At 41.4% G+C, this 26,788-nt stretch overlaps 6 protein-coding genes across 8 annotated transcripts in view; 3 read left to right on the top strand and 3 right to left on the bottom strand.

The window, feature by feature from the left end:
• The first annotated feature begins 1 nt into the window (after nucleotide 1).
• NimB3 (Nimrod B3) lies at nucleotides 2–554 on the top strand. Its single transcript, XM_044395212.2, has 2 exons — nucleotides 2–242; nucleotides 298–554. Exons 1-2 carry the CDS (start codon nucleotides 58–60, stop codon nucleotides 512–514), a joined length of 402 nt encoding a protein of 133 aa, XP_044251147.1. The 5' UTR covers nucleotides 2–57; the 3' UTR covers nucleotides 515–554.
• Nucleotides 555–1,112: 558 nt separating this feature from the next.
• NimB2 (Nimrod B2) lies at nucleotides 1,113–3,789 on the top strand. Its single transcript, XM_070211472.1, has 3 exons — nucleotides 1,113–1,885; nucleotides 2,479–3,015; nucleotides 3,399–3,789. The coding sequence occupies exons 1-3, from the start codon at nucleotides 1,209–1,211 to the stop codon at nucleotides 3,706–3,708; spliced, it is 1,524 nt and encodes a 507-aa protein (XP_070067573.1). The 5' UTR covers nucleotides 1,113–1,208; the 3' UTR covers nucleotides 3,709–3,789.
• Nucleotides 3,710–5,519, bottom strand: NimB1 (Nimrod B1). Of its 2 annotated transcripts, XM_044395210.1 has the most exons (4): nucleotides 5,313–5,519; nucleotides 4,605–5,162; nucleotides 4,061–4,264; nucleotides 3,710–4,002 (listed from the first exon to the last, which is right to left on the bottom strand). In XM_044395210.1, exons 1-4 carry the CDS (start codon nucleotides 5,492–5,494, stop codon nucleotides 3,747–3,749), a joined length of 1,200 nt encoding a protein of 399 aa, XP_044251145.1. In that variant the 5' UTR covers nucleotides 5,495–5,519; the 3' UTR covers nucleotides 3,710–3,746. The 2 variants fall into 2 exon arrangements, with proteins under 2 accessions (XP_044251145.1, XP_044251146.1); XM_044395211.1 differs by lacking the exon at nucleotides 4,605–5,162.
• Nucleotides 5,520–5,719: 200 nt separating this feature from the next.
• On the bottom strand, nucleotides 5,720–11,509 carry NimA (Nimrod A). Of its 2 annotated transcripts, none has more exons than XM_044394943.2 (5): nucleotides 10,861–11,506; nucleotides 7,944–8,118; nucleotides 7,773–7,890; nucleotides 6,964–7,673; nucleotides 5,720–6,657 (listed from the first exon to the last, which is right to left on the bottom strand). In XM_044394943.2, the coding sequence occupies exons 1-5, from the start codon at nucleotides 11,167–11,169 to the stop codon at nucleotides 6,257–6,259; spliced, it is 1,713 nt and encodes a 570-aa protein (XP_044250878.2). In that variant the 5' UTR covers nucleotides 11,170–11,506; the 3' UTR covers nucleotides 5,720–6,256. The 2 variants fall into 2 exon arrangements, with proteins under 2 accessions (XP_044250878.2, XP_070067691.1); XM_070211590.1 differs by having other exon boundaries at nucleotides 6,502–6,657; nucleotides 6,960–7,673; nucleotides 10,861–11,509.
• Nucleotides 11,510–13,279: 1,770 nt separating this feature from the next.
• Nucleotides 13,280–26,788, bottom strand: part of Ance-3 (angiotensin-converting enzyme Ance-3) — a 46,628-nt gene continuing 33,119 nt past the window's right edge. The window contains exons 8-9 of the mRNA XM_017147408.3: nucleotides 14,202–14,342; nucleotides 13,280–13,714 (exon numbers count right to left, since the gene is read on the bottom strand). Coding sequence (XP_017002897.2) covers nucleotides 13,399–13,714; nucleotides 14,202–14,342 — 457 coding nt within the window. The 3' untranslated portion in view covers nucleotides 13,280–13,398. The remainder of the gene's footprint in view (nucleotides 13,715–14,201; nucleotides 14,343–26,788) is intronic.
• On the top strand, nucleotides 22,425–25,490 carry Vajk3. Its single transcript, XM_017147411.2, has 3 exons — nucleotides 22,425–22,525; nucleotides 22,804–22,842; nucleotides 24,171–25,490. Exons 2-3 carry the CDS (start codon nucleotides 22,831–22,833, stop codon nucleotides 25,020–25,022), a joined length of 864 nt encoding a protein of 287 aa, XP_017002900.1. The 5' UTR covers nucleotides 22,425–22,525; nucleotides 22,804–22,830; the 3' UTR covers nucleotides 25,023–25,490.

Here is a 26,788-nt window from a genome sequence, read left to right as displayed (position 1 = left end):
GCGAGCATTGCGCTCGCATCTTAATCCGACCTCGCTCTCAGTTAAATTTCGAGCAAAATGCACTTGACATCCACGCTGATTAGCCTTCTTATCGTGGGTCTCGTCGGACTCGAGCTACCCACTCCCGCCGTCGCCCAGTTCTGGAAAAGTGTTAAGAGCGCCTCAAATGGGGATCCTAACTCCATGTGGCGCAGTGAGACGCTGGCCCAACGGCCCCCGGGAATCTGCTACAGGAGCCTTATGTAGGTAGGCCATTCGGTTCGTCTAACCAATCTTAAGACCCCATTCCTCTTTTAGTGTGGAAACCGTGAATCCGAACTCTAGACTCCGACAGATCTCCTACTGCTGCGATGGCTATGTGAATAGAGGGAATACCCAGAACCTGAAGTGTGAGCCTATCTGCAGAGAGGATTGCTCGAATGGGGTGTGCATCACGCCCGGAAGTTGCGAGTGTGCTCCGGGTTACTTCCGGCAGAATAAAAAGTGCCGTAGCGAACAGGATTATGATCAATAAATAAATGAACGATAGCAAACCAAAAAGCTTGAATACCAAAAATGACGATCTTAACTCTTTATTTATAATACACATTGATAAAAAAAAGAAAACAAAGAGAAAAATAAAATTTAGAGGAATTTAAATATATAACACAAAATCGAACGAAAAAATTTAATTTGTATATTTTTTTTATAATTCTTAAAAAGATTTGGAGGTCACACTTATCTTTCAGACCTTTTTAATTCTTTATTCTCTTGAATAAGAAACGTACTTTTTTCTTAAAAAGATTCGTGAGTGGCTTAGAATCATCATCGACATGTTTTGCAACTTTAGAGCTGGCCTTTCATCAAGTCAAAAACTCTCGCGAGTACCTGAAGTCATCGTTAAGCGTCAAACTTTTCTTGGAATTACCCAAAAGCAATGAATTTTGTTTACGAGCCGCAAAAATATAGAAGTGATCGATTTGCTCTGCCCGAAAGCAGCTGAGGAGAGCAGCAAACCTTCGCTCCGCTTGCCTCATTGATAGGTCCAATGACGAGGTGCTGATTAGGAGGGGGACAAGAGGTCGCCGCCGGAGGCGATTGGCGACTGAGAGATCCGCCGGCTTCGCATCGGGAGGCGATTAGTCGAAGTGCAACTACAGCCGCCAGCGGACGTGGAATAAATCGCACAATAAATTTACATACCGAAGCCATAATCAAGTGACATCATCATGAGGTCATCGTGTCAGCTGCTGCTGTCCCTGACTGTTCTGCTGGCCATCTGCTCCCTGGGCCAGGGACAATTCAAGACTTCGGGCATAAAGACGCGCCAGCCGCCATCGGGAAACCTCCAGCTCTCGGGAAATAGTACTGAGTTTGGATGGAGTAGCTACAACCAGAGCAGTTTTGGCTGGAACAATCAGAACCAGAGTAACTACGGCTGGGGAAACCAAAACCAAGTGGGCCAGGAATCCAGCTGGGGCAACCAAAACCAAGTGGGTCATCAGGGATCTAGCTGGGGCACCCAAAGCCAAGTGGGCCAGGAATCCAGCTGGGGTAACCAAAACCAAGTGGGTCATCAGGGATCTAGCTGGGGCACCCAAAACCAAGTGGGCCAGGAATCCAGCTGGGGAAACCAAAACCAAGTAGGTCAGGGAGCCACCTGGAACAGCCAAAACCAAGTGGGTCAGGGATCCAGCTGGAGCAACCAAAACCATGTGGGCCAGGGATCCAGCGGATTCGTGCCTGCCGAGACTTACCAACCCTCCACATTGCCACCACTTTTTGGACACTATGTCCAGCCGGTTAATCCGCCGGTTCATCGGGCCCAAGTCCTCGATGAGACGGCCCTGTTCATCAACAAAACCCGATCTGCCATGGCCAGCGGTGTGTGCTTCAAGGACGTTCCGTAAGTATAATCCAAAAATAATCCAAATCGGGAGGAAAACATTTCTATAATTTCACTAAAAGTTATCGCCCAATTCGGAAGGCATTCGAAAACAAGGCAAACAATTAAAATAGTGAACTAACGACCTCAGCTTCCTCTGCTGGCCTGATAATTAAATGCGACTTGACTTTACAAGTATATGTATGCCAAGCTAATAATGTGAATGAATTTAATATGCAACGGAAAGTTAGTAGATAAGCTGGAAGTTTGTGCAATTTAGTATTAAAAATGAATTCTTTAATTTAGCTTAATAAATTTGAAAAATAAAGTAACAACTTATCTTGCAAAAATTAAAATAAAAATAATGAAATACCAATATTTGAATCAAAGCAATTAAAAAACTCTTAATATGTCATATAACTATGGAAACCAATGATTTAAAACTAGAACTTAATATTTTTAAATTAAAGTAAAAGTTATCTGTATTAAATAGTAATCAAATTTTTAAATGTTTTAATTAGATTTTAGTATTGATCACTGATGTGTTTCGAAATATTAACTATTTTAAAAAGTAAATAACAGGAACCCTGATCACAAAATTTATTTAAATCCAGAACCTCCTCGCTCCTCCGCAACTCCCGGGATCAGTTCGTGGGCAACGGCACCTCTCCGGACATGAGTCGCATCCAGGTTTGCTGCGAGGGCTACGAGCGGAACCCGCACATTTACCGCCGCTGCGAGCCGATCTGCGCCGACGACTGCCACAATGGCATCTGCACCGCTCCGAACACCTGTGTCTGCATCCCCGGTCACGTTCGCACCTCCGAGGGCAAGTGCATCTCCACCTGCCCGCTGGGCTGCGGCAATGGGGTGTGCGACGACAAGAACGAGTGCAAGTGCCGCGAGGGATATTCGCTGGAGCCGGAGAGTCGCAAGTACTGCCAGCCGGAATGCAATCCGGGCTGCACCTTCGGACGCTGTGTGGCGCCCAACAAGTGCGCCTGCCTTGAAGGATACCGCCTGGCCGCCGACGGATCCTGCGAACCGGTCTGCGACAGCTGTGAGAACGGAAAGTGCACGGCTCCAGGACGCTGCAACTGCAACGGTGGCTACCTCAAGCTCCAAGGTCGCTGTGAGCCCATCTGCTCGATGTAAGTAGGCCTTCCTATAAGATAGGGTTCTTGAGATCAATAAATATGTTTGTAATATTTAATACTTAATTGCCAAAGAAGGAATACTCGCTAATTTCCCTTATAGCTCATTGAAAATTATTATTGAAATGTAGAGGAAACAACAGCTTTCTTCAAAAGTTTGCTTTGGTAATCATATGCTATACTATTATTATTACTATACTATTATTATAGTAAAATAAGCAATTTATAATTTTCTTTAAATTTGTTTAAATTTTAAACGTTAATTTTGATATTATAAATATTTTGTAGTATATTACATCCCTAGTTTCTTATTTCTTAAATTATAAAGATTTATTATTTAGCTAAACTGATTAATTTTTGTATTCTCTCTCCAATTTCAGACCCTGCAAGAACGGACGCTGCATTGGCCCGGACATCTGTGAGTGCACTTCCGGCTTCGAGTGGGACCGGAAGTCGGCCGAGTGTCTGCCCAAGTGCGACTTGCCCTGCCTGAATGGCGTCTGCGTGGGCAACAACCAATGCGAGTGCAAGACGGGATATGTGAGGGACGAGCACCAGCGAAACATCTGCCAGCCCCATTGCCCCCAAGGCTGCCAGAATGGCTTCTGCAGTGCCCCCAACTTCTGCATTTGCCGGCCGGGATTCATCAAGAGCGGCATCAAGGGACGCCAGACCTGCCAGGCCGTCTAAGTTAGACCTCCAATCTGTTTTTATTGTTTCTTCTTAGATCAAAAATTAAATAGACGCCCAATCAGGGCATTAAACTCGTAAGCCAGCTGACGATTAAAGTGTTTTCTCTTTTCGCTGGTATTGAGTTGCTGGATGAGTTGGTCGGGCTTCAGGCAGCGATCTATAAAGTGTGTTTCCCCCGCAGGACACGTACAATGCTCCACATCATCGCAGCTTCCATTGCGGCAATGCTGTTGACCCTGACCACAGCCGCAGATCTCAGGAGCCACACATCGACCGAATTTTCCACAGGATCTGGGAAACAAAATTATGGAAATTAAAAGTGGGAAGATTTAATCATTAGGACACTAACCTTTGACACTTGGGACGACAGTCGGCACCATGGGCTTCGTATCCTTCAAAGCAGCGACAAACTCCGGGTGCAATGCACACCCCATTCCCTTGGCCACAATTGTCGATGCACACCGGCAAACAGCTAGTGGTATTCACGTTGTAGTGATATCCTTCTCGGCAGTGGCACTTGTACCTCGACTCACAGAAACCATTCTCGCAATTTCTGAAAGGGTTTTAAAAATGTCAAATAAGTTAATATTATTATTCCCGCAATTGCTGAAAGGGTTTTAAAAATTTCAAATAAGTTAATATTATTAAAATTATTTTCTTTAGATTTTAAACTTAATAATAAGAAGAGAGAATTACACAGTCGAGTGCCTCGACTATTGAATACCAATTATTTAGCTATTTGAGTGTGAGCGAGATGGAGATATGCAAACAGCAAGGCAGTCAGTTGCTTACAGTGGCGCCATCTAGAGGAGTAAGCATTCTTGCTCATAACTTTTTAATGAGTGGTCCGCTTTAAACAATTTTTTCTACGTTTTACTCTACGAAACACTTACAGGTAGCACTCAGCTTCGCAGACATTTCTGTTCGGCCTTTTTATAAATCCCGCGAAGCAGTCGCACTGGTTGGGCGCCACGCACTTTCCGAATCCGCAGTCCGGGGCGCAGACAGGCTGACATCCCAGATCCGCCGTCCGCCTATAGCCGGGAGAGCAGTCGCACTGTCCGGGCGCCACACACTCCTCGTGGGTGCCACAGGCCTGCGAGCACTGTGGACGGCAGAACTGCCGGGTATCCTGATCCAGGACGAAGCCCCGATGGCAGGCACAGGTGCCGTTCAGATAGCACCTGCCGTACTGGCAGGCAATGGGACAGGTGTGGATGCAGGCGCCTTGCTCGTTGCGAACGAACTCGGCGAAGCACTCGCAGTTTCCGGGACTACGGCAAAAGCCATTGCGGCAATTGTCTGGTGAAGATTCGGAGCAATCCGGCACACAATCCTGGGAGTGGGCATCCCGACGATAGCCCGCACAACAGACCTCTATGCGATGGTAGTAGATCGTCGAACCATTGCCGCGCACCGGGGAATCCTTCTCGGTTTGGAAAAACACAGTGCTGTAATCGGGTAATCTCATAAATCTCAAGGGCTTCCCCGTCTATATGTCTAGTCTATATGTTTATCAATTAAAAGCCAAAATGTGTTTTTAATGAAATATATATACTCTGCGACTGGAGTTTCAATAATAAAAACTATGCTGTACTCACGGCACCTCGCGATGGCAGAGATGTTTCTGTTGCTCGCGGGTTTGACTTAGTGACTCAAAATCGCCGTATTCCGTATTCTCTATATCGCCGTAAAGCTCTGTGGAATCGGCCTGAATAAGGGCAGGAAATGCCACCAGCGTCAGCAGAGCGGTAAACACGGCCAACGGTCCACTAAATTGCATCCCGCCTTATTGTTCTAAGCTTCGATGTCGAAGAGCGAATGAGTGAGCTGCCTTGGGACTTGGATGTACTTATGAGGGCTGCCTTATCAGCATGGCCTCTCACTCTCGGGACTCGAAAACGTTCTAGAGAAACGCTAAAATTAAGCTTCAATCGTTTCTCCCCGGTCAAACATTTAAAGTAATTATAATTCCAGTTTTATCTTTAATATTATTTTAATTTTATTAGCTACATAATAAGTGTAGTTCACTTATACATTGACGTTTAATTAATATACTTAAATGGTAATACAAATAAATTTTATTACTTCTCTCGCGACATATTTTCTGTTTAAATCTTATCGTTAATGATTCCCATATGAGTTTATTTTAATAATTCTGGTGGAGTCGAATCCAAATCCGTTGCATTTTCAACTACCCAGTTCTCACTGTGCATACGAATTTCGTATGAATAAGCTTCTTGCTTCTTTTCTTAAATATTTTCTGATAATTTATAGTTATGAATATAAGAAAGATTACCAGTAAAATATACTTATTATTTTAATGCATTGTAATAGCTGAGAAAATAAGCAGTTAAAGAAACATTTAAAATAATTTTTATGGGAAAATGTAATAAATGTATATCCATTTAAAAAGATCTGTACAACACGTAAAAGTTACCACAAGTTATACTTTTTTTAATATCTACAGGGAACCTAATTTTTCGGCAACTCACTAAAATATTTAATAAATTCAAGACCGTGGGCTTAATATTTCTGATCCTCCTCACAGGTGGGCAATCCTTTTGGCTGTGATTTGGGCAGGAACCTGCAAGAAGTTGGAGTTTTGTGGGGGGATTATCAGGTGGGTGACATGGTGCGATCGTTGGTGGGGATGAAGGCCCCCACTGGAGAACTGGTCATTACTGGGCATCACTGGCGGCCTGGCTGGCAAAAAAGCGGAGGCAGTTGTGGAGTGCTGGACGTGTTGGTGGTTCCGTGGGTGGTGCTGGTGGTGGTGGTGGTGCTGCTGGTGGTAGCGGATCTCATCATACAAATGCGAGTCCAGGCTGCCTTTGCGAGATTTTGGCGAGACCATCGAGTACAGGGATTCCTTTCTAGCATAAGCGTAGGGCGGTGTTTTAATCGAAGAGTTGTTACTCGGCGTGTCATATAATTCTGGTTGTACTGTGGGGTAATTTGTAAAAATATGAGTTTTTAATTAAATTTTCTGTGAAATTATTTTAGGTTAAAGTCCTGATTTTATTATATTTTTGGTATAGGGAAATTGAGTTAAAATAAATATTAAAATAACATGATCCATTAAATTTCAAAAATAAATCAAATTAGTTTGTAATGTTTCAAATTTAAATTAGTAAATAACGGACATCCAAATTTTTCTCTTTGTTGAATTTAAATTTAAATTGATCAATATTCCTAATTTTTGGTGATCGTGTGATAGCTACTTTAAGGTCGGCAGAGACACTTACATACCCTCGTTCGAGTGGGGCGTGACCGCAAAGACCACCGGTGGCTCGGGTAGTGGTTCGTGAAAGTTCTTCCCCAGGGCCGCGGCCTCGGTAAGCACCACTTCCGGATTCGCAGGCAACGTGGTCACTGTCCCATTGGCATTGTAAACGGCTGAGTTTTTATGGTGATACCGACGATACACGTAGAGTGAGCCCACCGCAATGGCGATGAGCAGGAGCAGCATTATGCTGACTAGTGTGGTCACCAAACCGGACTGATGATCCGCTGCCGATGCCTGGCTTGTATTGGAGTCACCGCCCACGAATCCTGCTAGATGTTCCTGCGGCGAGGTTATCCCATTGGTGATGACGTGGATAACCTCGGGAGTAGGAACTCCGGCGGCTGCGGCCGAATGGAGATTCTCGAGGAGCTCGCTGCCCGACTGGTGAACAATGATCTTCGGCGACTGCTGACTGTTCTCATGGCCAACGACGGGCTGTTTGATCACTATGACCTCCGGCAGGGGCGTAGGAGGCGTGGTCGCTCTTGGTATAATGCCCATCTTCTCCAGCGTGGAGTTGACCGTCTCCACGATGACATGGCTTACATTCAACTCAAGCGGATGATCCTGTAGGATGCAGGCACCTGTTTGTGGATGGCAAGGCTTCTCATCGCAATCGCAGGCCTTGCGGCACATAATGCCATGGGTTCCCTGGGGACAGGGCAGTTCGCAACTTTACGAGAAAGTTATAAATTAAGTAAAATTAATTAAAATTAATTAAATAAAATAAGTAAGTATTATTTAAAGTTAGGAATTTTAAAATTCTACTCACAACTGTCCCGTCCAACCAGCTATGCAGTGGCATAATCCCGATTTGTTGTCGCAGGCCGCTCCATTTTGGCATTGACAGAGATTCTTGCAGTCCAAGCCCCAGCGATCATGATCACAACCTTTGAAAAGATCATTAAACCAGGAAATTATATAAATCTATCCATATACTCACGCTGTGTGCAGTGTTTGCCAATATATCCCTCTTCGCAGCTGCAAATGTCGGGCATTACGCAACTGCCACGCCCACAGCCGCCCCGGCAAATGGGTTTACAGGTGGCTTGGCTGTCGGATAGATTTCCCTCGTAGCCCTGGCAGCAAAAGCGAACTGTTCGGGTCTTGTTCAATTTCTGTAAGTAGTTTAGGTGGATATATTTTATTCTAGGCAAATTAATTTTGTTTAATTTATTTAATTTTATATTTCTTATGTTATTTTTAATATTTTTTTATTGTGTTTAAGCCAACATATTTTTGAAAACCAGTGTTTAATTAAACTAATGAAATAACAATGAGCTTTTAAAAGATCACAACACAAATTAAGCAGAGCCGAAAAGTATGCCCCATTATTCGGGGCACTTGACATTCTTCCTAAGAAATCTCCGACCTTCCACAAAATCTCTTTGATCCCAAAGGGGCATCATCGCAAGAGTCCATTAATTGGATAAACTTGTGAAGGGCCCTCCTCTCCATCAACCCTGTCAACGCCTCAGTGTCACTTGCCCCTGTGGCCAGTGGACTTTGGCCCAGCTCTTGACAGTTACAAAATTAAGATGGAGATTATTGTAAGTTCTCGAGCAATGTCCCCGCCCCAGTGGAATTACTATACCCCTTGAGTTGCCAATTTAATTGGATAACTGAATTCCGGGCGAGCTTCTCACACTCATTCCGGTTCCAGATTTTAGTCCCAGTCCAACACATTTCCCGACTCAAGCATTGTTCGCCGTCAAGCTGATGGATTCGTATCTGTGAATGTGTATCTGTATCTTTGTCTGCCTGCATATGTGTCCCCCCACGAATGAATAAGGCGGAAATTTTAATATAAACAGTGAAATTCGATTCGAGTTTGGTCTTCTGATTCATTGTATCTGCATAATTACGGGTGGCTTTTCAAATGTTTGTCATAAAAAGTAATTATATACAAGTTGAGCAATTTTTCTGTACATGTGCCACTCGAATAACCGCATGGCCCACTCCATTTCACCCCCTTCTCGGTGGTTTTTGTGTAGTTTGTGCCTATCAATCAGCTGTAATGACAATTTTTCCCCTGGAAAGCTATCGAAAATCTTTCGGCTCTTTTGTGACTCAAGTTACTGAACATTTTTCCACTGAGAGCTGAACTTCTTAGTGCGTTCATGTTGATGTTAATTAATTAAATTAAATTGGCGAATTAGGGGCTACATTTTATGACCAAAAAACAGAGTGTTGGCCAAGCAGGCGTTGACCAAAAGCGCCAGGAATGCGAGCGGCAGGGTTAGAAAATGGTTGCGGCAATCGGAGAAATATGTTTTTCGGGGTGCTGCTGGCCATTATGGTCATTCTGTGCGGACACCTTCGCACAAGGAGCCCCGAAGAGCTCCAATTAAAATAATTATGAAATTAATTCGAGCCAGGCAGCCAGCGATCTCGACTCGCACAAATCATTAGACACGAAACGGGGGAATCAGAAAAAAAATAAAATAAACTAAGCCAAAACTGGCTGCCTCTTGTCATGGCGATTGCAACTCGGCTTAGTGATGCAATCGAAAGTGTGTCAACAGCTTTGGCATCAAGTCGCCGCGCACAAGTGGAGCTCCTAATGCCCGGCCGCCGATCCAGCCTGGCCATAAGTGCTGGATTTTCCGCTTTTCATTTGCACTTTCCATCACTGACACCATGACATAATTATTTTGCCTACCCCTCTGGTCCGGTCCGCCGAAAAAAAAGTGGCAAAATAAATAAATGAATAGAAAACCGAAATAAAAAACCAGACGAGCCTGATTAGGCTCCGCGGATCAGGCAACTGCAACCGGATTCTGGCCATGCTTGGTCAACACTTGGCCGCTGCCGTTGTTTTCCTCGCTTTTCCCACTGCGCAGTTTCAAATGGCCAGGCGGCGGGTATTGTGGGCTTAATAGTTTGTTTGTCTGGCTCAAACAATTGCCTAAAATTAATAATTATTTATTGACACTAATGGGGAATCAGTTATCATCATTTATCAACGTAGCATTTAAAATATTATGATGCAAGTGTACTGGTTCTTGTATTTTAAATAAATAATGAAGGATCGTTAAAATAAACATGACAAATGGGTGGCTTTTGGTTATTTAATAATTTATGTTTTTACACTTGTTATCAGAATAATTATTACTTAGTAAAATACATGAAAAACCTTTCCTTTTTAATAAGCTTATTAATTAAAAAAAAAATTGAAAATAATTATTTTATTATTTTAATAGTTTTGTTAAAATTTTAAGTTTTATATAAAAAATATTTTAAAATTTAGTTAAAATGATATTTAGTTTTTAGAAAAATTTAACAACATTTTTCATAATACCCAAACATTTGATGAGCAATGCGTATACGCCCCATGTGCCCAGTAGTTCAAGAAGTTTGGCCAAGGACACACATGACTGTCAACCCAGAGACTTGGGGTCAAAACCGGTCGTTTGAAGCCCAACCAGGTGAAGTGGATCTGCAGCTCCTGCGGCGAAGCGCAGCTGCCACAAGTGCCACTCCACTCGACTTGACTTCCGTTCTCCTTCTCAGCTAAAGGACAGGAAACCCCCCTTAGATTGGCTAGAATTGCGCAATGCATCTGTTGGCGGACAGAACCCATATAGCGAGCAATATACTTTGTATGAGAAACGCAATCAAAGTCGGCCATCGAATCGGGGCAATTTATGGATATCGTGGTGAGCGGCTTCCTGGTTGGGCGAATCGAAATCGAAATCAGGTTTTTGGCGCAGGCTCCCCCAAGATGGTGGAAAATGTGGCCACGGCGAAGGTGTTGCCACTGGCTGGGACGACGATGACGCAAGAGATGCCCGCAAAGGCAGAGCCGGCAGTTGGAACACCTGCGACCATTTGGAACTCAGTCCGAACTCAAAACTCACCTGGACCCTCATCACCTCGCGCATTTCCGTCTTGTAGGTGGCGCACCGCGGCGGGATCTCCATGCACCAACTGGAGGTGCGCACGCGCACCGGCTGCATCTCGGGCACCTGGACATGCTCCACGTAGGGCTCCTCGCGGATGCAGATGTTCCCGGGACCCTGGATGGAGGGCAGGGCCACGGCCACAGACCCAGCTTCGATGTCCTTCAGGTTTGTGTTAATTTTCAGGCTGCTGTTTTGTCCTGATCCCAATGGTATAACCAAAACAAGGAGCAGGAGCAGCTTCCCCATTAGCCCTACTCGTTCCATTTTTGTTGTATTAAAAATTACAGTTTTACAAATATTAAGAATGGTTCACTTCATTATCACCTTTTTAGTAATTAATCATTTTTAAAAAAGGTTTTAAAAAAGAAAAATTGTTTCTAAAAATATATATTATTTTTAAGAAAACTTAAAAATTCTTTAGTCTCTGTAAAAATCGGAATTATTCAATCACTTGTTTGTAAATGCACTTTCACTGTCTTGGACTGAGATCCTGTTCTGCTCACAACGAGGATATTTTCCGTTATTCTGATATTATTATTAATTCCACCCGTTTTGATATGCGCTGCGTGTACGATTGGATCGCGAGTCTCGTGAAAACTGTTTCCCCGTTGGCGGTGATTCTGTTACTCACCCCGAATGTTCCTTCTCGAAATAAAGTAGACTACGAAAACACCAACAAAATACAGTAGTCATTGCAAATTGTCGTCGAGCCAATAAAGGCCGTCCGGGGTGGCGAGGGACTTGAGATCGGAGAGCGGAAGTAAGCACTGCACACCCAATTCTCCAATTCTACAAAGCGAAAGTGAAATGTAAAGCACCCCGGCGAACACACAAACAGTACGCACAGCCAAGTCTCCACTGAAAGTGAATGAAACGAAACTCCCCAAAGCGATTATGTATGTATACCCCATCCCCATCACCATCCCCTCGAGACCCACCAGATCTCGACGAGGGCGATGATTGCATCTAATTGAAATGTTGATCATGTCCTTAACATGCGGCTGTCATTGCGGGGCAAAAACCCGACTATGGCTGTTGTTTTCGTAGTCACTTTTGTTTTGTTTTGATTTGACTTGCGCTTTTCTTCAGCTCGAATGACGTTGATCTGAATCTGGGGATTAAATGGATTAACAGTAGTGTGGGAGAATTATATAAAATTAAATTATGGGAAATAAAATGAAGTTAAATGGATATTATCTCAGAAATTAAATCATAATTAATAATATTACTACTATAAACTGCGTTGATCTGAAACAGAAGATTAAATGTATTTAAATTAATAATTCCTTAGTAAGAAATCCAATTAAATTCTTATTAATCTTCTTATACAGTACCATAATTTTATAATTTTTTTGGTTTTATATGACAACATAATACCTATTTATTGATACTTAGAATATATATATTCCGTACATAATCCAGCAGATTAAAAATTAGTAAAGCTATAATTTGAGATCTTCTTACGTCAACAAAGATCATTCTTACTTATCTGGTCTAAGCATATTTAAAGAGATTTGCTCGTTTTACGCCTTGCCATCCCAATCGTCGCCATTAAAGTTGATTACAAGTATGCGGAAAGTGCGCGGCTCCATTCAGCTTACTTAGCTAAAGTGTCTTATTTCTTAGATAAACTTTAGAACAATGCCAACGAGATGACCGTGCAACACCCGATGATGATGCCCCCAACCCACACAAGTGTTGATTGTCTTGTTTACACCGAAGTCGCTGCTGCTGCTGCAATTTATTAAATCAAATTTATACACAACAAAAAACCAGTTGGCCACTCCACCAGAAACCGCAGACGGGGCAGCAGCTGCAGCATACAAAAAACAAAAGCACAACTATGAAATTGCAGCAGGTTTATTTATTTTATTTGATTAAATTGTAAGCAACCAGCAGGCCAACAACAAGCCCAACAAATGAGTGAGCAATGTGCGTGCGACGCCTGAGTTCCAATGACCCGCATGGGTTGCACTCACAGTCGCACTCGAAGCTGCCCCAAAACCCCCTCCCAGTACCCCTCTTATTTTGATACTGGTTTTGCAAGAGGGGTATCTAAAGAACAATAGGGCATACCAGGACTTAAAGAAAGTTTTTAGGATTTAAAATGGGATTAAGCAAATAATAAAGTCTATTGCCTGCCAGTTTTATATTTTCCATTCTATTCTGTCTAAAAATATTCTTCTTTCTCTTAATTTTTCAGACTGTTCTCGTAACAAAATCACCAGGTATCCCCAGTTCCATCAATCACCCAAGTTTATTTACCATTTTTGTTGCAATTTTTAGGGTGCAGCCAGTCGGGCAATTTGTCAGATTTGCGTTTTTTATTTTTCGTTTATTTCATTTTAGAATTGTGTGTGTGTATTTTTTGGCATTGATTCAAGTTCAACTTGGTTAGAGGTGCGACTTGAATAAGCGGAAGTTACTTATAAGTGGAACAACATTTTGTCTGACTGCTTGTTTACAGGTTCTTAAATTAGGCTGGGCAGAATTTCAAAAGAAATGTAAGCTGATGAACGAGTAAATCAGAAATATGAGGGGGTACAGGTAAATTGATGACTCTTGGCCCTTGCCGCCGTTGTAGTAACCTCCAAAGATTTGCAGGCCGGCCGTCTCGATGCTGCGCTTGCAGTAGTCGCCATCGTAGTTCCATCCCACATACTCGTTGGTCCGCAGATTCTCCTGACGCAGCCACTCCTCGAGGGGGGCAAAATATTCCCGGAGGGCGGTGCCATCCAAGCGACCCTCCCTCAGGGTTTCCTCAAGGACCTCTTGCCATGGCTGCGAGGCGCCCTTTGACATGAGGGTTCTGTGGAGAAAAAACAAAGGTAATGTTAGAATATTCATTTATTCCAAGTATTTATAACGATTTTCTTTGGGTGCTTAAAAATTGTATGATGTGAATGACTTACTATCTGCAGGTACTTTACAAAAGGAGAACAAGAATCAATTACATATACCTTCATTTAGCTAAAAATTTTATAATTATATATATTTTTTCTATATTTTACTTTAAGAAATAAATGCAATTAGTAAGAATATATAATCTTATATCTTTGGTCTCATAATAAAGTATGATAATTTAATTTGATTTAATTAAAAGCAATTTTATTTAAACACAACTGATTGGTGAAATTATATACTACTCATAAAACAGTATCCCTAAATTTTTTTAACTAATGCATCCTTTGGTTTTAAATTTATATATTATGAAAATAAAAATATTTATAAATACAAAAGCTTCCCCAGGAATGTGTACTATATTTTCTGGTGAAAACCTTTAACAAAAAACTTACTTGAGTAGGTTTCCTGCTGCTGGCTGGCGGTAAATGTCGCATTGGTGCAGAGGCTTCCTCGGATCGCCTGGAACATATTGGCCGGATTCGCGGCACAGGCCACGGTAGATCTGGAACTGCAGAACCGTGGAGAAAAAGTACCTGAAAGTGGAAGGAAACATGGCTTTAATGCGAGATTATGGCTTAGAACGGCTTCGGTCACGCTTCTTGGCCGATATAAACATTGTCAATTGTGTCGCGGTGAGAGTTGTGAGTTGCGAGCTGAGTCAGTCCGTGTTTTCGGTGTTGGCGGTTGTCAGTTGGATTCAGTTTGAGCTGCAGTCTCGAGCTGGCCGCTCGTTCGCATTCTGGCTCAAGGTCGAGCTCCAGTTGAAGCCTTAAACTAAAGCAAGTCGCCATAGCCAAAGCAAAGTCGTCGTTCTCTTGCAGTTTCGAAATCATGCAAAAGTCAAGTTTTGTGTCTTGTAATTGCCATTTGCTTTATGCTCATTTAATCGCATTTATGTTTATGGCATTTTTATTGTATTTTTATGGCGACGGCTGCGCAATCAAGTAGCAATTATTCAAAAGATAATTTCGAATTGGTTTTACCCTTAGCAGCTGGATTTCGCTTTTAAAATGAAAATCGAAAATCTTAATTTTATTTATAGTTCCTGAACTTTGTTTCTATTTCGAAGAAACTATTTTTGTTTTTTGCCGAGTCACTTCTTATTGATTTATAATCATTATGCAATATCTCCGCAGATTTTTGGGGATTTTTTTGGTTAGCACACAAAACTAGTAATAAGTTGAGGGCCAAGAACAAGTTCAACTAATGGCTTGCCTTTTGTTTCGTTTTTCTTTCTTTCTAAATGAGAGGGAAGAGCCGATAATTTGTTTTCGACCTTCTGTCAGGGGATTCCCTGAAACCAAGCTCTATAGAGACGGTTTTGGAACGTTTACTTCCCTACAACCCAGTGAGAATGTTGCAAGTGGGGTCTAAAAAAAATGGCATTTTTAATGCTCACTTTTCACAATGTTCGATCACGGCTGCAAGACTCCCAGACGTAGAAACAACGTGCCCCATGCACCATTAAGTGCATCAGCTTCAGATTCAGCCAACTACCACTGAAACTGCCAGCAACTTGGCCTGGTGGCTCAGTGGCTCTGTTGCTCCGGTGGCTCAGTGGTGGTGTGTTATGTTTTTGGCACTTGGCAGCGGTTGCCACATTGCCACATCGTCGCCACATTTTCCCAGAGACGCGACATGACCCAATAACAGGGATTAGGCAGCTGCCTCGTCTACTTGTGGTGTGGTGTTGCCGTTTGCCGTTTGCTGTCTCAACGCTTGCCATTCATTCGTTCAATCATTCAATCAAACACTCGTCCAGTCTGGCAGTCTTTTGGTCCAGTCAATCAGAGCCAACATTGTCGGCAATTAGTCCAATTTTTGTTGCTGCCACTGCAGCAGCAGCAGCCGCCGCTTTGTGCTAAAATTAAATGTTGCGAAAATTCTTTTCAACGTCTTAGGGGGACATGGAACATGTGTTTCATGAAAAATATGCGAAAAATCTTTAATTTTACGGAGACCACAAAGCGAGTACGATTATTCAACGGCCGACTGTCCGTTTGTCCGTTTTGAACGGCCGCGGGGCGTATGAACGATGTCGTTTATGCGATCGCCACTAATGATCGGTTTTCGGTTTTCGGGTTCTCGTCTCTCGTCGCCGAGCCATTCATTTTGGCCAATTGCTGAATGGGCCAGCTGAGCTGAGCTATCGATGGATCGATTTTCCCCCGAAGTCTCAGGCAATTGACATTTCTGCATTTGTCTGCCGGTTTTTGCGGACAATCAAAAGACTTGAGCCGCAAACTTCTTGCACAATGCCGAGTTTTCGCGGGGTTTTGTGACTCGGCCAGAGGCCAGATGGGTACTCAAGGAAAGCAAACGGGTGGAAATGTATTTTACAGCCTTTTACCCACACAAACGAGTGTAGTACTCTAGTTTTCTGTAAATGGTATGCTTATAGATTTCTCGTTTCGAGCTTATAATTTAATTCAAACTCGATTCTTCCAACTGATGTGAATGTCACCTGCTGAGGTCACACTGGGTTAGTGCTGTGTCTCAGATCGCTTTTGGTTTAGTTAGTTGCCAGTTAGTTTTCTAGTAGCCAGTAGCTGCTAGCCATGCCCCTAAAGTGGTTCAATGTCCATGACTGACTGACTGACCGACTGATTGACTGGCAGACCCCTGAATGCATTCAATCGTTTCGCGAAAACTGTTCAGTCTGCCTCAAATTATTGTGCGGCCTGTAATTTGCTGCTAATGTCGTTACTCTTAGGGCAAAAATATCACTTCTTATTGTTTCGCTTGACAAAGCGAAAATTGCTTGAGATTTACAACATTTTTTGGGTTTCTTTTTGTTTTTTTTCGGCCGACCTTGACTTTCATGCGCATGTTCATCGGGTGGAAACGGGTCGGGTTTTGTAATGGAACTGTGGGGGAATCCGAGAGCAATATCAATTAATTATAACATACCGAGTTCATGACTTCCAAATCTTGCGTTGAGTTGTTTGGGTCAGGCGGTTTTAGTGCTCTGATTTTTCCCACATTGAGTTAATAGGAAAAAAAAATATAAAAAAATAAAAATTCAGAAATAAACCAAACGAAATCCATTTTATTTTTTATACATTTTTTCTAGCGTCATAAAATGTTTATTTTTGTATATTACAAGAATCTTTATAAAATTAATATGATAACAGTTCTTAACAAATTTGTTCTTTTTGACTATTTTATTTTGTCTAACAAACTAGTTATTACTTTCGACTAGAATATCTTCTTCTTCCTTTTTTATTAGTTAGCGAGAAGTCTACTCCTGTTATCTTAACTTTACATTGATGACAAATTGATTCCATTAAGAAATCAATTTAATATTTACCCCACACCCACAGCCGCACTAATTCACAACTTTTAGATTTATTTAAATGTTACCAAAATTTATGCGCATTTGTAATGTGCATTTAGTTGTAAACAAAAAATGAAGCAAAGCAAAAAAAAACTGGTTACTTGTCGGAAATCGTTTAGGCTTTTCACTTGATATGTCAAAATGCCAAAACTTTGCACAGAAAACGTGGCCAGCCCCGATTGGAGGCCCGGGCATTAGGCATACGCCCTGTTATCCACGCCACTCTCTTGGCCCGGCCAGCAAATCATTTAAGCGCCATGGGCGTGTGGCCTAAACAAACTAAGGCGACCACGACAACGAATGGGCAACAGCTTCCTTCAATAGATCGCCACTCAGATGGCTTAGTTTTATTTTATACGTTTTTTTTTTCTTTTTTACTTTGTATTTTTCGCGTTGACGGCTTTTTTTCTCTTCTCGTTTAGAAACATTGCGGATGCAGTCGCTCCAAGTCGCCAAGAAGTCGGTCCGGTTTTTGTCTTGGCCATAAATAGAGTTCGAGTTGATGTCGATGTGGATGTGGATGGCGATTCAGTACGTTGCACAATGCACTTTCAGTTTCAGTTTTAGTTTCGAATTCGGATTCCGATTTCAATTCCGATTTCAACTCCAATTCCGATCCGTTCGCGGCAGCACATTGCTCATTTTCCATGTAATTCCACTCTTAATTGAATCATTATTTTATTTATTATTGTTCTAGATCCGCTTTTTGGAACCTAATTAGCATTTAATTCGAGCTCACTTTTGCTTGTGTCTCGATTGTCTCGGATCGCTAGATCCGTGCGCATAAATCAATAAGCTGGTGAACCCAATCGCCGGACAATCCACAATCCACTCGAGGCAACCCAGACTCGTGGCAGCGAACTTGATCTAATTCCTTTCCGAATTGCCATAAAAGTTGTTATGTTCGCCGTAATGATTATTTTTATTTTTATCATTTTTCGTTATTTTTTTAAGTCGGCCTAGGCTGGCAATAAGTTGTAAAAAATATGCTTGTAGTTTGGCAGGGTAGTCAAAATAAAGAGGTGTAAAAAAAGAATCGTTTGCGCTGTCAGCTCGTAATTTTTATGATGATGGAAATTCGGACAAGTGCCGAGGATCTCCAAAATGCTGAGGTCAAGCTGAATGGTTTGAATGTTTTTGAATGATTAAAAGAAATCGTAAATATTTTATTATTTATTTTACAATGAAATCTAATTTTCACTCAAGAATATGCCAAAAAAAAACAATGATATTTTTGCATAACGCCTAATTTTATTACACATCAGTGTTTCCACCGTTAGTCATCTTATTGCAGATCGGAATTTCCCAGACCATTTTCCAGCTGGCATGTCAAGTCGCTCACTTGCAGCTCAGCACGCTTACAATTGTGTGAATAATCGCATGGCAGACGGCGTGAGTGAGTGAGGATTGCCACCGAACGCCAGCCAGCCGACTTGTGGCCCTAATAAGCCTAATTATTATTTGGCTAATAAAGGGGCCGACTCAGAGACCAAGAGGCCTGGCCAAAACTCTAGGAAAACAGACCGCAACAGCGTGCACAAGAGTCACAACAGCCGAACATTAACACACTCCGAACAATTGGCCATAAATCAGCAGGCGGCCAATGCAAAAGGGGGGACTGTACTGCAGTTATTGTTGTCGTTATAATCAATGAATAACGTCGCATCGGTTGACCACAATTTATGGCGACTTCGAACATGAGAATCCGCATAGCGTCTAAAAATGCAAACCGAGAAGCCAAAACCGAAGCCGAAATGCAACTACAGCAGCTTGCAAACTGGAGGGAAATGGGGGTCAATCGCATGGCTTTGATGTTGCAACCACAACCACCCCTCTCCCTCTCTCTATCTTGGTACCTATAGGTATACCTCTACCACCCCCTAAATCCGAGTATCTGGACTAACAGAATTGTAACGCCCGTTGTTGTGGGCAAACAGCTGCAGATACCCCACAGACTTGACTGTGTTCCATGTGGCCAAACAACACATTTTCAGCAGAAAGTAAAAGTTTTCCAGCCTGCTAAGAAAAAACAAGACAAACTGCGGCTTAAGACTGGGAATATTCCATGTAATAGAGAAGACAACCAAGAATTGTGTTCTTTTTCTTTGTGGTCAAGGGCGATGCTCGAAAGGCGAATCCAGTTTGCCCATTTACGTATTCCAGTTAGTCTTGATTGGAAATTTACAAATTATCAAATATATTATCTAATGCTCATACTAAAACATTCTTACATTCTCTTTTTGGTGATTATATAATTATATGCTGATTTAAATTGAATTTAAATTGAGCTTTTTGTCTACCAACAAAGACAGAGTTTAATTCAAGAAATATAAGCCTACATTCAAAATATTTATTTCTTTATAAAAAAATTCTTCAGAAGTAAATCGATTGTTTACAAATTTTTGCAGACATATAATATGTTTCATCATATGAGCACATAAAAAATATTTAATTAAATAGTTATGTTTTTATGTATTTAAAGACGAAGCTCAAATAAAGATACAAACCATCAAATGCAAATTTAATGAGTGTAATAAAATTTCAAGTCATTAGTTTCTTCAAGTTAGCTACACAAATATATACAAAACTACTTAGTAAAAAGTTTTTTAGAATAGCAGTTATAATTGAAATAACGGCAGCAGAAGTGTCATATATATTTGATAGTTGTTCGACGGGTCAATAAGGAATAGACCATTAAAGCAGAGGCCGTTCCCCGGCAAAAATTAAACAAGCTTTTTTTATTAGTTCAGCTCTAAAAAGCTAAAGTGTTGACAAAACATTTTTAGCATTTGGAAAGCGGCTTTATACGCCGATCGCTAAATGTTTGTTTTAGTTTGATTGCCTTTGTAGAATCTGAAGCAGACAATAGAAAATGCAAATATCTTTCCCGCCTGCCCCGAGGCAAGACAATGGGATTTAGGATTAGTCAATCACGGTGCACGCATATCATTTTGGCTGTCAGACAGCTTGAACGGAGTCCAACATCCAACAGGTTTCATTTTGCGCATTAACAAATAATTATGCTGGCAATTGCCAAATCACGGACTCAGCCCCGGCTGATATGTAATCTGATTTTGTGCAAATGCAACTACACCCAGAAAACAAAATGGACTAAAAAGGGGCCTAATTACCTAAAATTTTAGGAAATATGGCCAGAAAAACGCGCCAAGGCCATGCATTACCTAAAATGTTGTCCATGTGGACTATATTTTGTACGCAGTCTTGAATTTATTTCTGGTAATGGTTACCTAAAAAAATGGCTAGTGGACTAGATTTTTAGGTCAGAATTACCTAAATATTAGGTATTTAAAAAAAAGCTAGGATTTTTACTATTGATAGTAACATATTTGATTATTTTAATTGCTTATATTGTATTATTCGGAAAAGCAAATATTTTATCTTTCTGAAAAAACAATCACTTTATTTTGTCCTCGGTGGGAATCGATCCCGGGTCTTCTGCGCGAGAGTCCAATAGGCTAGCCTCTGGTCTACGGAACTACTTAAAGGCCCTGCGGCAAAACCAAAGCCTGCTTCAAGGGGCTCAGGCGAATTCTATTTTTAGAATAGGGCACTATTACCTTAAAAGTAGGAAAATAGTCCACGTAGGTATTGATTTTATATATTGAAACTTTTCCATCACTAGCTTTAAGAAAAGTCTAAAAAATTTTTTAACATTAAACTTAAAAAACCGAATAATTTGTTTATTAATATTAGGGACCAATATTTGTATTAAGTTGTGAGTGATAATCGACTTTAAATTATTCCTAAATTTTAGGTCTTATGGACCAATTTGAAGGTTACGATGGCCTATAAAAATCTCTTTAGCTTTACCTAAAAAGTAGGAACATAGTCCACATGCTAATATTTTTAGGTAACCCATTACCTAAATCTGAAATTTTAGTCTATTTAAATTTTTTAGGTCATACGTTACCTAAAAAATAGTCCCACATTTCTCTGGGTGTACTTGAATTCACTCCTTCCCCTGCAACGGCGACCCATAAAGATAAAGGCCTTTCACTTTTGCGGCAGAGTGCAAATCGCAGATCTCTGATCTCACGCATGGCACCCGATCCAGTCACTGTTCCAGTCGCAGATCCATTTGCAATCCCAGTCGGGGTTCCACGCCACCTCACTACACTCGCCCTCCCGGCATTCCGATAATCGATTTCGATTGCAACTACGAAATATGATACCTGAACCGCAGTTGCATCAGTTTTCACCACCCTCAATCGCAGATATCTTTTCCGCCCTGCGAATCCAGGAATTCGTCATCAAAGAAGCCGATGAATTGCAACATAGTTGCTTCCGTTTTTACCTTGTCTTTGCAGGAAGTGCGAAATTGAAACCAGAGACATCTGAAGGTGCCTAACTATGACATCAATCGAAATTGAGACATCACAATCCTCCTTTCCTCGTCAGATTTTTTGATTTTTCTATTAATTTATAGCTGATGATGCAAAGACAACAGAGCTTTATTTATTTCGCATAAAGAAAAATCTAATAAAATTAAATAAAATAATAAAATAAATCTAAAAATTACTTTTCTTTGGGTACAAAATTCTGTTTCAAACAAGATAACCCTCTTTCAGGTTTTCTGATTTATAGGTCTCTAATTTAAATTGCGTTCCTGGTTTCTAAATATGATATTAATAAGCTACTTTTTTATTACCTAATGGAATCAAAACAAAATCTGATATTATTGATTTTAAAAATCAGGTTCGGACAAAACTTTTGACTTCTGAAACTTGCCAAACAAAACATTTCAATTTTGATAGACATATGACCTTTTCCAGAGATATATACTTTGGAAAGAATATGCTGAGAAATCCGAAGATTGTTTACCCAAACCCAAAAACATAAATAACGAAAAAATCGTAGAACGTTCTCCGGAATTTTCCCAAGATAAATTTCAATTCAAGATTTAGTTAATTTATTTAATTAGCTTTTTTATGATTCCAAATTGATACCAAATCTGATCAAATTTGCACCCATATTTTATGAGCCACTTTCAAGTCGGCGGCTAAAAGCACCAATACAAACAGAGAAGAGCCGCAAATGTTGGAGTATTGGTGGATTGCCATTGTATTGGTAAGCGCTTCCGCTTGGAACTTTCCGAGCCGCACTCACACATTCGCAAATCTTACCAACACAGGCAAAAACCAAGCCGAACTCTGAGCTTTGAAGAGAGCAGTTGGCCTGGCTTTTAGTGGGAAAAGCTTTTGGAAACCGCTCAGCGACTTGGCTTATCGGCGTTTTCAGTTTCGTTTTGACACAAAAACTCTTTGGGGGTATAAAAGCGCGCCACTGACCACAGACAGCATCCAGTCAAAGGTTTGGAATCGCTTGTGATTCTACAATCCTTCCACAGTCTATTTCGCTGTAAGTGAAGTTTAAGTTAAAATTAAAGTTTATTTCTGTTTGTTTTCCAAATACGCGTAAAACTCCAAGTGAAACCTAAAAATATAGTTTAAGCTGTGATTTAAAAATTTTAAAACTGTGACCAGACTTGTGCTTGAAATTTGTTTAACTTTTTAAAGAATGCTTGTAATTGATTTTGCTTCCCTAAGAATGCATTGTTATTATAACTATTTCTATTCGAAAAAAACCCATGTTGGTTTCCTTGTAATTAATTCAAATTTTCCTTTGTTTACTTACAGCCTTGGCAAGTCCCAACAGACTCCACAATGAAAGTCTTCGTAAGTACAATAGACATATAGAATCTAATTTCCAATCAGAATTCAAGAAATTAAATTTGATATATGTACAGTACGCAAATGTGTGAACTAATGGCATTGGTAGTCATATTTAAGTGTGGGAAATCTAGAAAACACTCAAAGAATTGCAATTGATTGCATATAGAACAATATCAAATTAAACTTATTTTCCGTATAGTCATGTAGGTTTTTTGCAATGCAAATATGAAATATCTTCAGCTTAAACAACTTCCTTAAACAATCCATGAATTGCATTGCTCGCAAACGGGCAACTTCAACTTGAAAGACATGGTTAATAAGCGTCTATTAACTGAACGATCATAATTGGAGTGCCAGCCACGTCTAATACCAGGCCGCAATCAACTGGGTTCATGTGCCCAATTAAAGCCAACTCCAAATGCACTCGCCGTGGAATCGCTGAATCGCCGACTGCTTATGCGTAACGTGACGCCAGTCGGCGGTAGTCGGTGGGCGGTGGGCTGAAAGTGGGTGTGGCAGTGGGCGAAGTCTACTTTTGGGGCGTAACTCTCTGCACTGCATCATTTATGCGCGGCACGCACGAATTTCACTTGACCATTTGAATCGCAAAAGAGGGCGATGAGACAACGGACGACACAATGCGAATCGGGGCGACATATCGCCTTCGCTTTCTAATGCGATTACCTAATCGATCAAACTAGGCAACGGGTCATAAAAGTCTGCCTTGCCTTGCCGTTAGGTAATATGCTTTGTATATTTCAAGACAGAATTGGTTCAACATAAACAACATGATAGGAGAAGAGAGGATATAATAGGATATGATAGAATATGATAGGATATGATATGATACGATAGGATATGATAATATAAGATATAATGGTATATGATAGGATATGAAAGGATATGATAGTTGGTGATAGAATATGATAGGATATGATGGACTATGATAAGATATGATAGAATATGATATGTATACAAGGGGATATGATATGGTAACTGTGAAGATAATACTAAAATAATATTACAAAAATTTTTTATTTTATTAAAAATGTGTTTAAATTTAAAATTGGTAATAAAAGGTTTTATTATTCCAGTACTCATCTAAAATCTAACAAATTTAAAACATTTAAAATAATAGGAAATAAGATATATTATGTAAAGTCCCATGTAGAGTCTGATATTTAAATAAATTATCCCAAGTTTTATATTTTAGTAAATCAAACCACTAGCAAATTAGAAACCTTGCATTATTTCAATGCTTTTGTCAAGGACTACAGGTCATTTAGTCTATACCTAATCCTAACCCACCGCACCCAATCATTCCATTGCAGATCTGTTTAGCCGCTCTGCTGGTGGCCTCCGCCTGCGCCAGCAAAACCGAGGGTGAGAAGGTGCCGCTGGAGAAGAAGCTGGACAAGCGCGGTCTGCTCGACCTGGGCTACGGTTACGGCCACGCTGGCCTAGACACCGGCTACCTGGGCCATGGCTCGATCTCCGGACACGGCAGCTACGGACATGGCTACGGACTGACCGGACACTCGGCTCCCGCCGCCATCGCTGTGGGCCACAGCGGTCCAGCGATCGCCGTCGGACACACCGCCCCCGCAGTGGCCGTCCACCATGCCCCCGCCCCCTATGTGATCAGCAAGCAGGCCGATGTCCACAAGACCATCACCATCACCAAGGGAATCCCAGTGCCCGTGCATGTGGACCGCCCCTATCCCGTCGTTCATGAGAAGCGCGTGCCCGTCGAGGTTAAGGTGCCCGTGCCCCAGCCCTACGAGGTCATCCGTAAGGTTCCCGTGACCGTTAAGGAGTACGTCAAGGTGCCCGTGCCAGTGCCCCAGCCCTACGAGGTGATCCGTCACGAGAAGGTGCCCGTCCATGTGCCCGTCGATCGTCCCGTGCCCGTTGAGGTGCCCCGCCCATACCCCGTGCCGGTGGCCAAGCCCTATCCCGTCTACGTGGAGAAGGCCGTCAATGTCCAGGTGCCCGTCCATGTGGACCGTCCCTACCCAGTCTACGTGAAGGTGCCCGTCGTCTCGCACTCCGTGGTGAAGCACGCCCCCACCGTGGCCGTCAGCAGCTACCCCGTCAGCGCCATCGGACACAGCGGCTATGGACACAGCGCCATCGGACATGACGCCTCCGTCTATGCCGACCATCATGGTTACCACAAGTAAGCGAAGAGACGGAAACGGAAACCGGAAGCGGGCTATTCCATTGGAGCATAGAGCGGACTTTCTGGAAATGAGCCGAAGGAAATCTAGCAACATTTTCAATCAGCCTACCCTTCCCATCCGATCAAAAGAAAAACACTTACAACTAAATATACCCCCGGGAAGTCCAACTTCCGACCTGCCACTCTCTGTAGCTGTTAAGAACCAAACCCCAAGATGAAACAAGCAATGCCTTTTGTAAATTATTTCCAATCCAGCCATCCAATGGAAGCCATTGTGCTTGGCCCAGAACACCCAGGTTTAGGATAAATACCAGCTAACCGTTTGTAAATTTCACCATTTATGGACCGTTTAGCTGGCCACGTTTATCAGTGAAAGGTTTCGGCGCACAATGAATTGAAAATGGATAGCAACAGAAATATCTATGTGAAAATCTATTAAGGACAAATAAAATAAAATGTATAAAATAAATGATGATGTCTTTGTCACGGGTTGGCTGCTGGAAATAGTTATCATCGGGTTCTTTGTTATCGAATCTTGTACATATGTATTTTGTAAATAAAGATTATGTCGTTATGAATCTGGTGAATTTTTTAAATGGGTGGATACTCTGGAATTTGTGCCCTAAAACGAAACCATTTCATTAAAATCGATAATTTTACAATGGATTTTAGGCGTAATGGAAAATGTTTCCATAAATGGCTATTTGGGCACAGAGAAATTCAATGACTATAAAATATAAATAAAAATGTATTTAAATTAAACTCTAGCTTTCTGCAGAATTTCTTAAATAAAGATAAAATATGAAAACATTATAAATTTTTTTTTATCTCATTTGATATAAACTTTTCAAAAACTTCAAAATGCCAAAAGAAGACTTCAGACATGAAAAATTAATTATTTATGCTTGTAATTAAGGGCAGCTTAAGCTTAAATAAATCAATTTTACTTAGTCACAATATAAACTGATATCTTGACGCCTTCCTGGTCCTTAAAGCCGAAAATCCTCTCACCGTTCCAGTGACATGGGTTGACATGACCCAAATTGGCAATGCATTTGCATTGAGACGGAAGGAAATATCAAGTCGTGGATGCCACCGGCAGACAAGCTCATAGGCCAATCGATTACAGGTCGAGTGATGTAAAAAAGCGAGATGAGCGCTGATCAGATTAAGAAAAGACGTGCGCAAGGTCGACCGGAGCAGCAGTCGGTAGCCAAAGATGACGTGCACTTCTCCATTCCTATCCTATCCAATACAATCCCATTCCCAGCGTCAAAGTCAACGTCAGTTGAGTTCATTTAAAAGTCGCTCGTAAATTTCGAGTAACATTTAGCCACATGCGTAGGACCGGCGGACGGACAAAAGAAGAGTAGAGTAGACACTTGATATTTAATGTCGGTTTTCAGCTTTTTACGACAAGTGAACGAACTAAGCGGGGTTTTTCCTCATCAAATACAAATACCAAAATATCAACTTTCAAACTGCAAAAAAAGTTCTGAGCATGTTTGCGTTTGATGAATTGAATCAATTAAGTTTAGGGCTGTTTAGCATTTGTTTACCTCAAAAAAAGGCAAACAAACAAACAAAAAATTAGACAAGAATCCGGTTCGGGCCATCTTACTTATTACCCAAACGAGGGCAATTAAAACAGTTTTTCTAAACTTGCTTACCATATATTAAAGATCAGCGCATTTATTTTCGGGATGATCTGTTTAATGTTCGAGGCCTTTGGCCTCTGGGCGACTTTGGGCTTACGAACCACTGATC

This window comes from Drosophila takahashii, chromosome 2L (assembly GCF_030179915.1).
Source record: "Drosophila takahashii strain IR98-3 E-12201 chromosome 2L, DtakHiC1v2, whole genome shotgun sequence".
In the NCBI taxonomy this organism is placed as follows: domain Eukaryota; kingdom Metazoa; phylum Arthropoda; class Insecta; order Diptera; family Drosophilidae; genus Drosophila; species Drosophila takahashii.
The sequence above is the reverse complement of the archived record's forward strand: the minus strand, read 5'-3'. Positions and strand labels throughout refer to the sequence as shown.

What these genes read in the sequence shown, in the direction of transcription:
- NimB1 (XM_044395210.1), bottom strand. Translation starts at nt 5,494, where the DNA reads ATGCAATTTAGTGGACCGTTGGCCGTGTTTACCGCTCTGCTGACGCTG. An exon ending in TGCGAAGCTGAGTGCTACCT is followed by an intron (nt 4,265 to 4,604) that starts GTAAGTGTTTCG and finishes AAACCCTTTCAG; the next exon opens with AAATTGCGAGAATGGTTTCT. An exon ending in TGTCGTCCCAAGTGTCAAAG is followed by an intron (nt 4,003 to 4,060) that starts GTTAGTGTCCTA and finishes TTTGTTTCCCAG; the next exon opens with ATCCTGTGGAAAATTCGGTC.
- NimA (XM_044394943.2), bottom strand. Translation starts at nt 11,169, where the DNA reads ATGGAACGAGTAGGGCTAATGGGGAAGCTGCTCCTGCTCCTTGTTTTG. An exon ending in GCGAGGTGATGAGGGTCCAG is followed by an intron (nt 8,119 to 10,860) that starts GTGAGTTTTGAG and finishes AACTACTTACAG; the next exon opens with AAATTGAACAAGACCCGAAC. An exon ending in CACGCCCCACTCGAACGAGG is followed by an intron (nt 6,658 to 6,963) that starts GTATGTAAGTGT and finishes ATTACCCCACAG; the next exon opens with TACAACCAGAATTATATGAC.
- NimB2 (XM_070211472.1), top strand. Translation starts at nt 1,209, where the DNA reads ATGAGGTCATCGTGTCAGCTGCTGCTGTCCCTGACTGTTCTGCTGGCC. An exon ending in GTGTGCTTCAAGGACGTTCC is followed by an intron (nt 1,886 to 2,478) that starts GTAAGTATAATC and finishes ATTTAAATCCAG; the next exon opens with AACCTCCTCGCTCCTCCGCA. An exon ending in TGTGAGCCCATCTGCTCGAT is followed by an intron (nt 3,016 to 3,398) that starts GTAAGTAGGCCT and finishes CTCCAATTTCAG; the next exon opens with ACCCTGCAAGAACGGACGCT.
- NimB3 (XM_044395212.2), top strand. Translation starts at nt 58, where the DNA reads ATGCACTTGACATCCACGCTGATTAGCCTTCTTATCGTGGGTCTCGTC. An exon ending in ATCTGCTACAGGAGCCTTAT is followed by an intron (nt 243 to 297) that starts GTAGGTAGGCCA and finishes TTCCTCTTTTAG; the next exon opens with TGTGGAAACCGTGAATCCGA.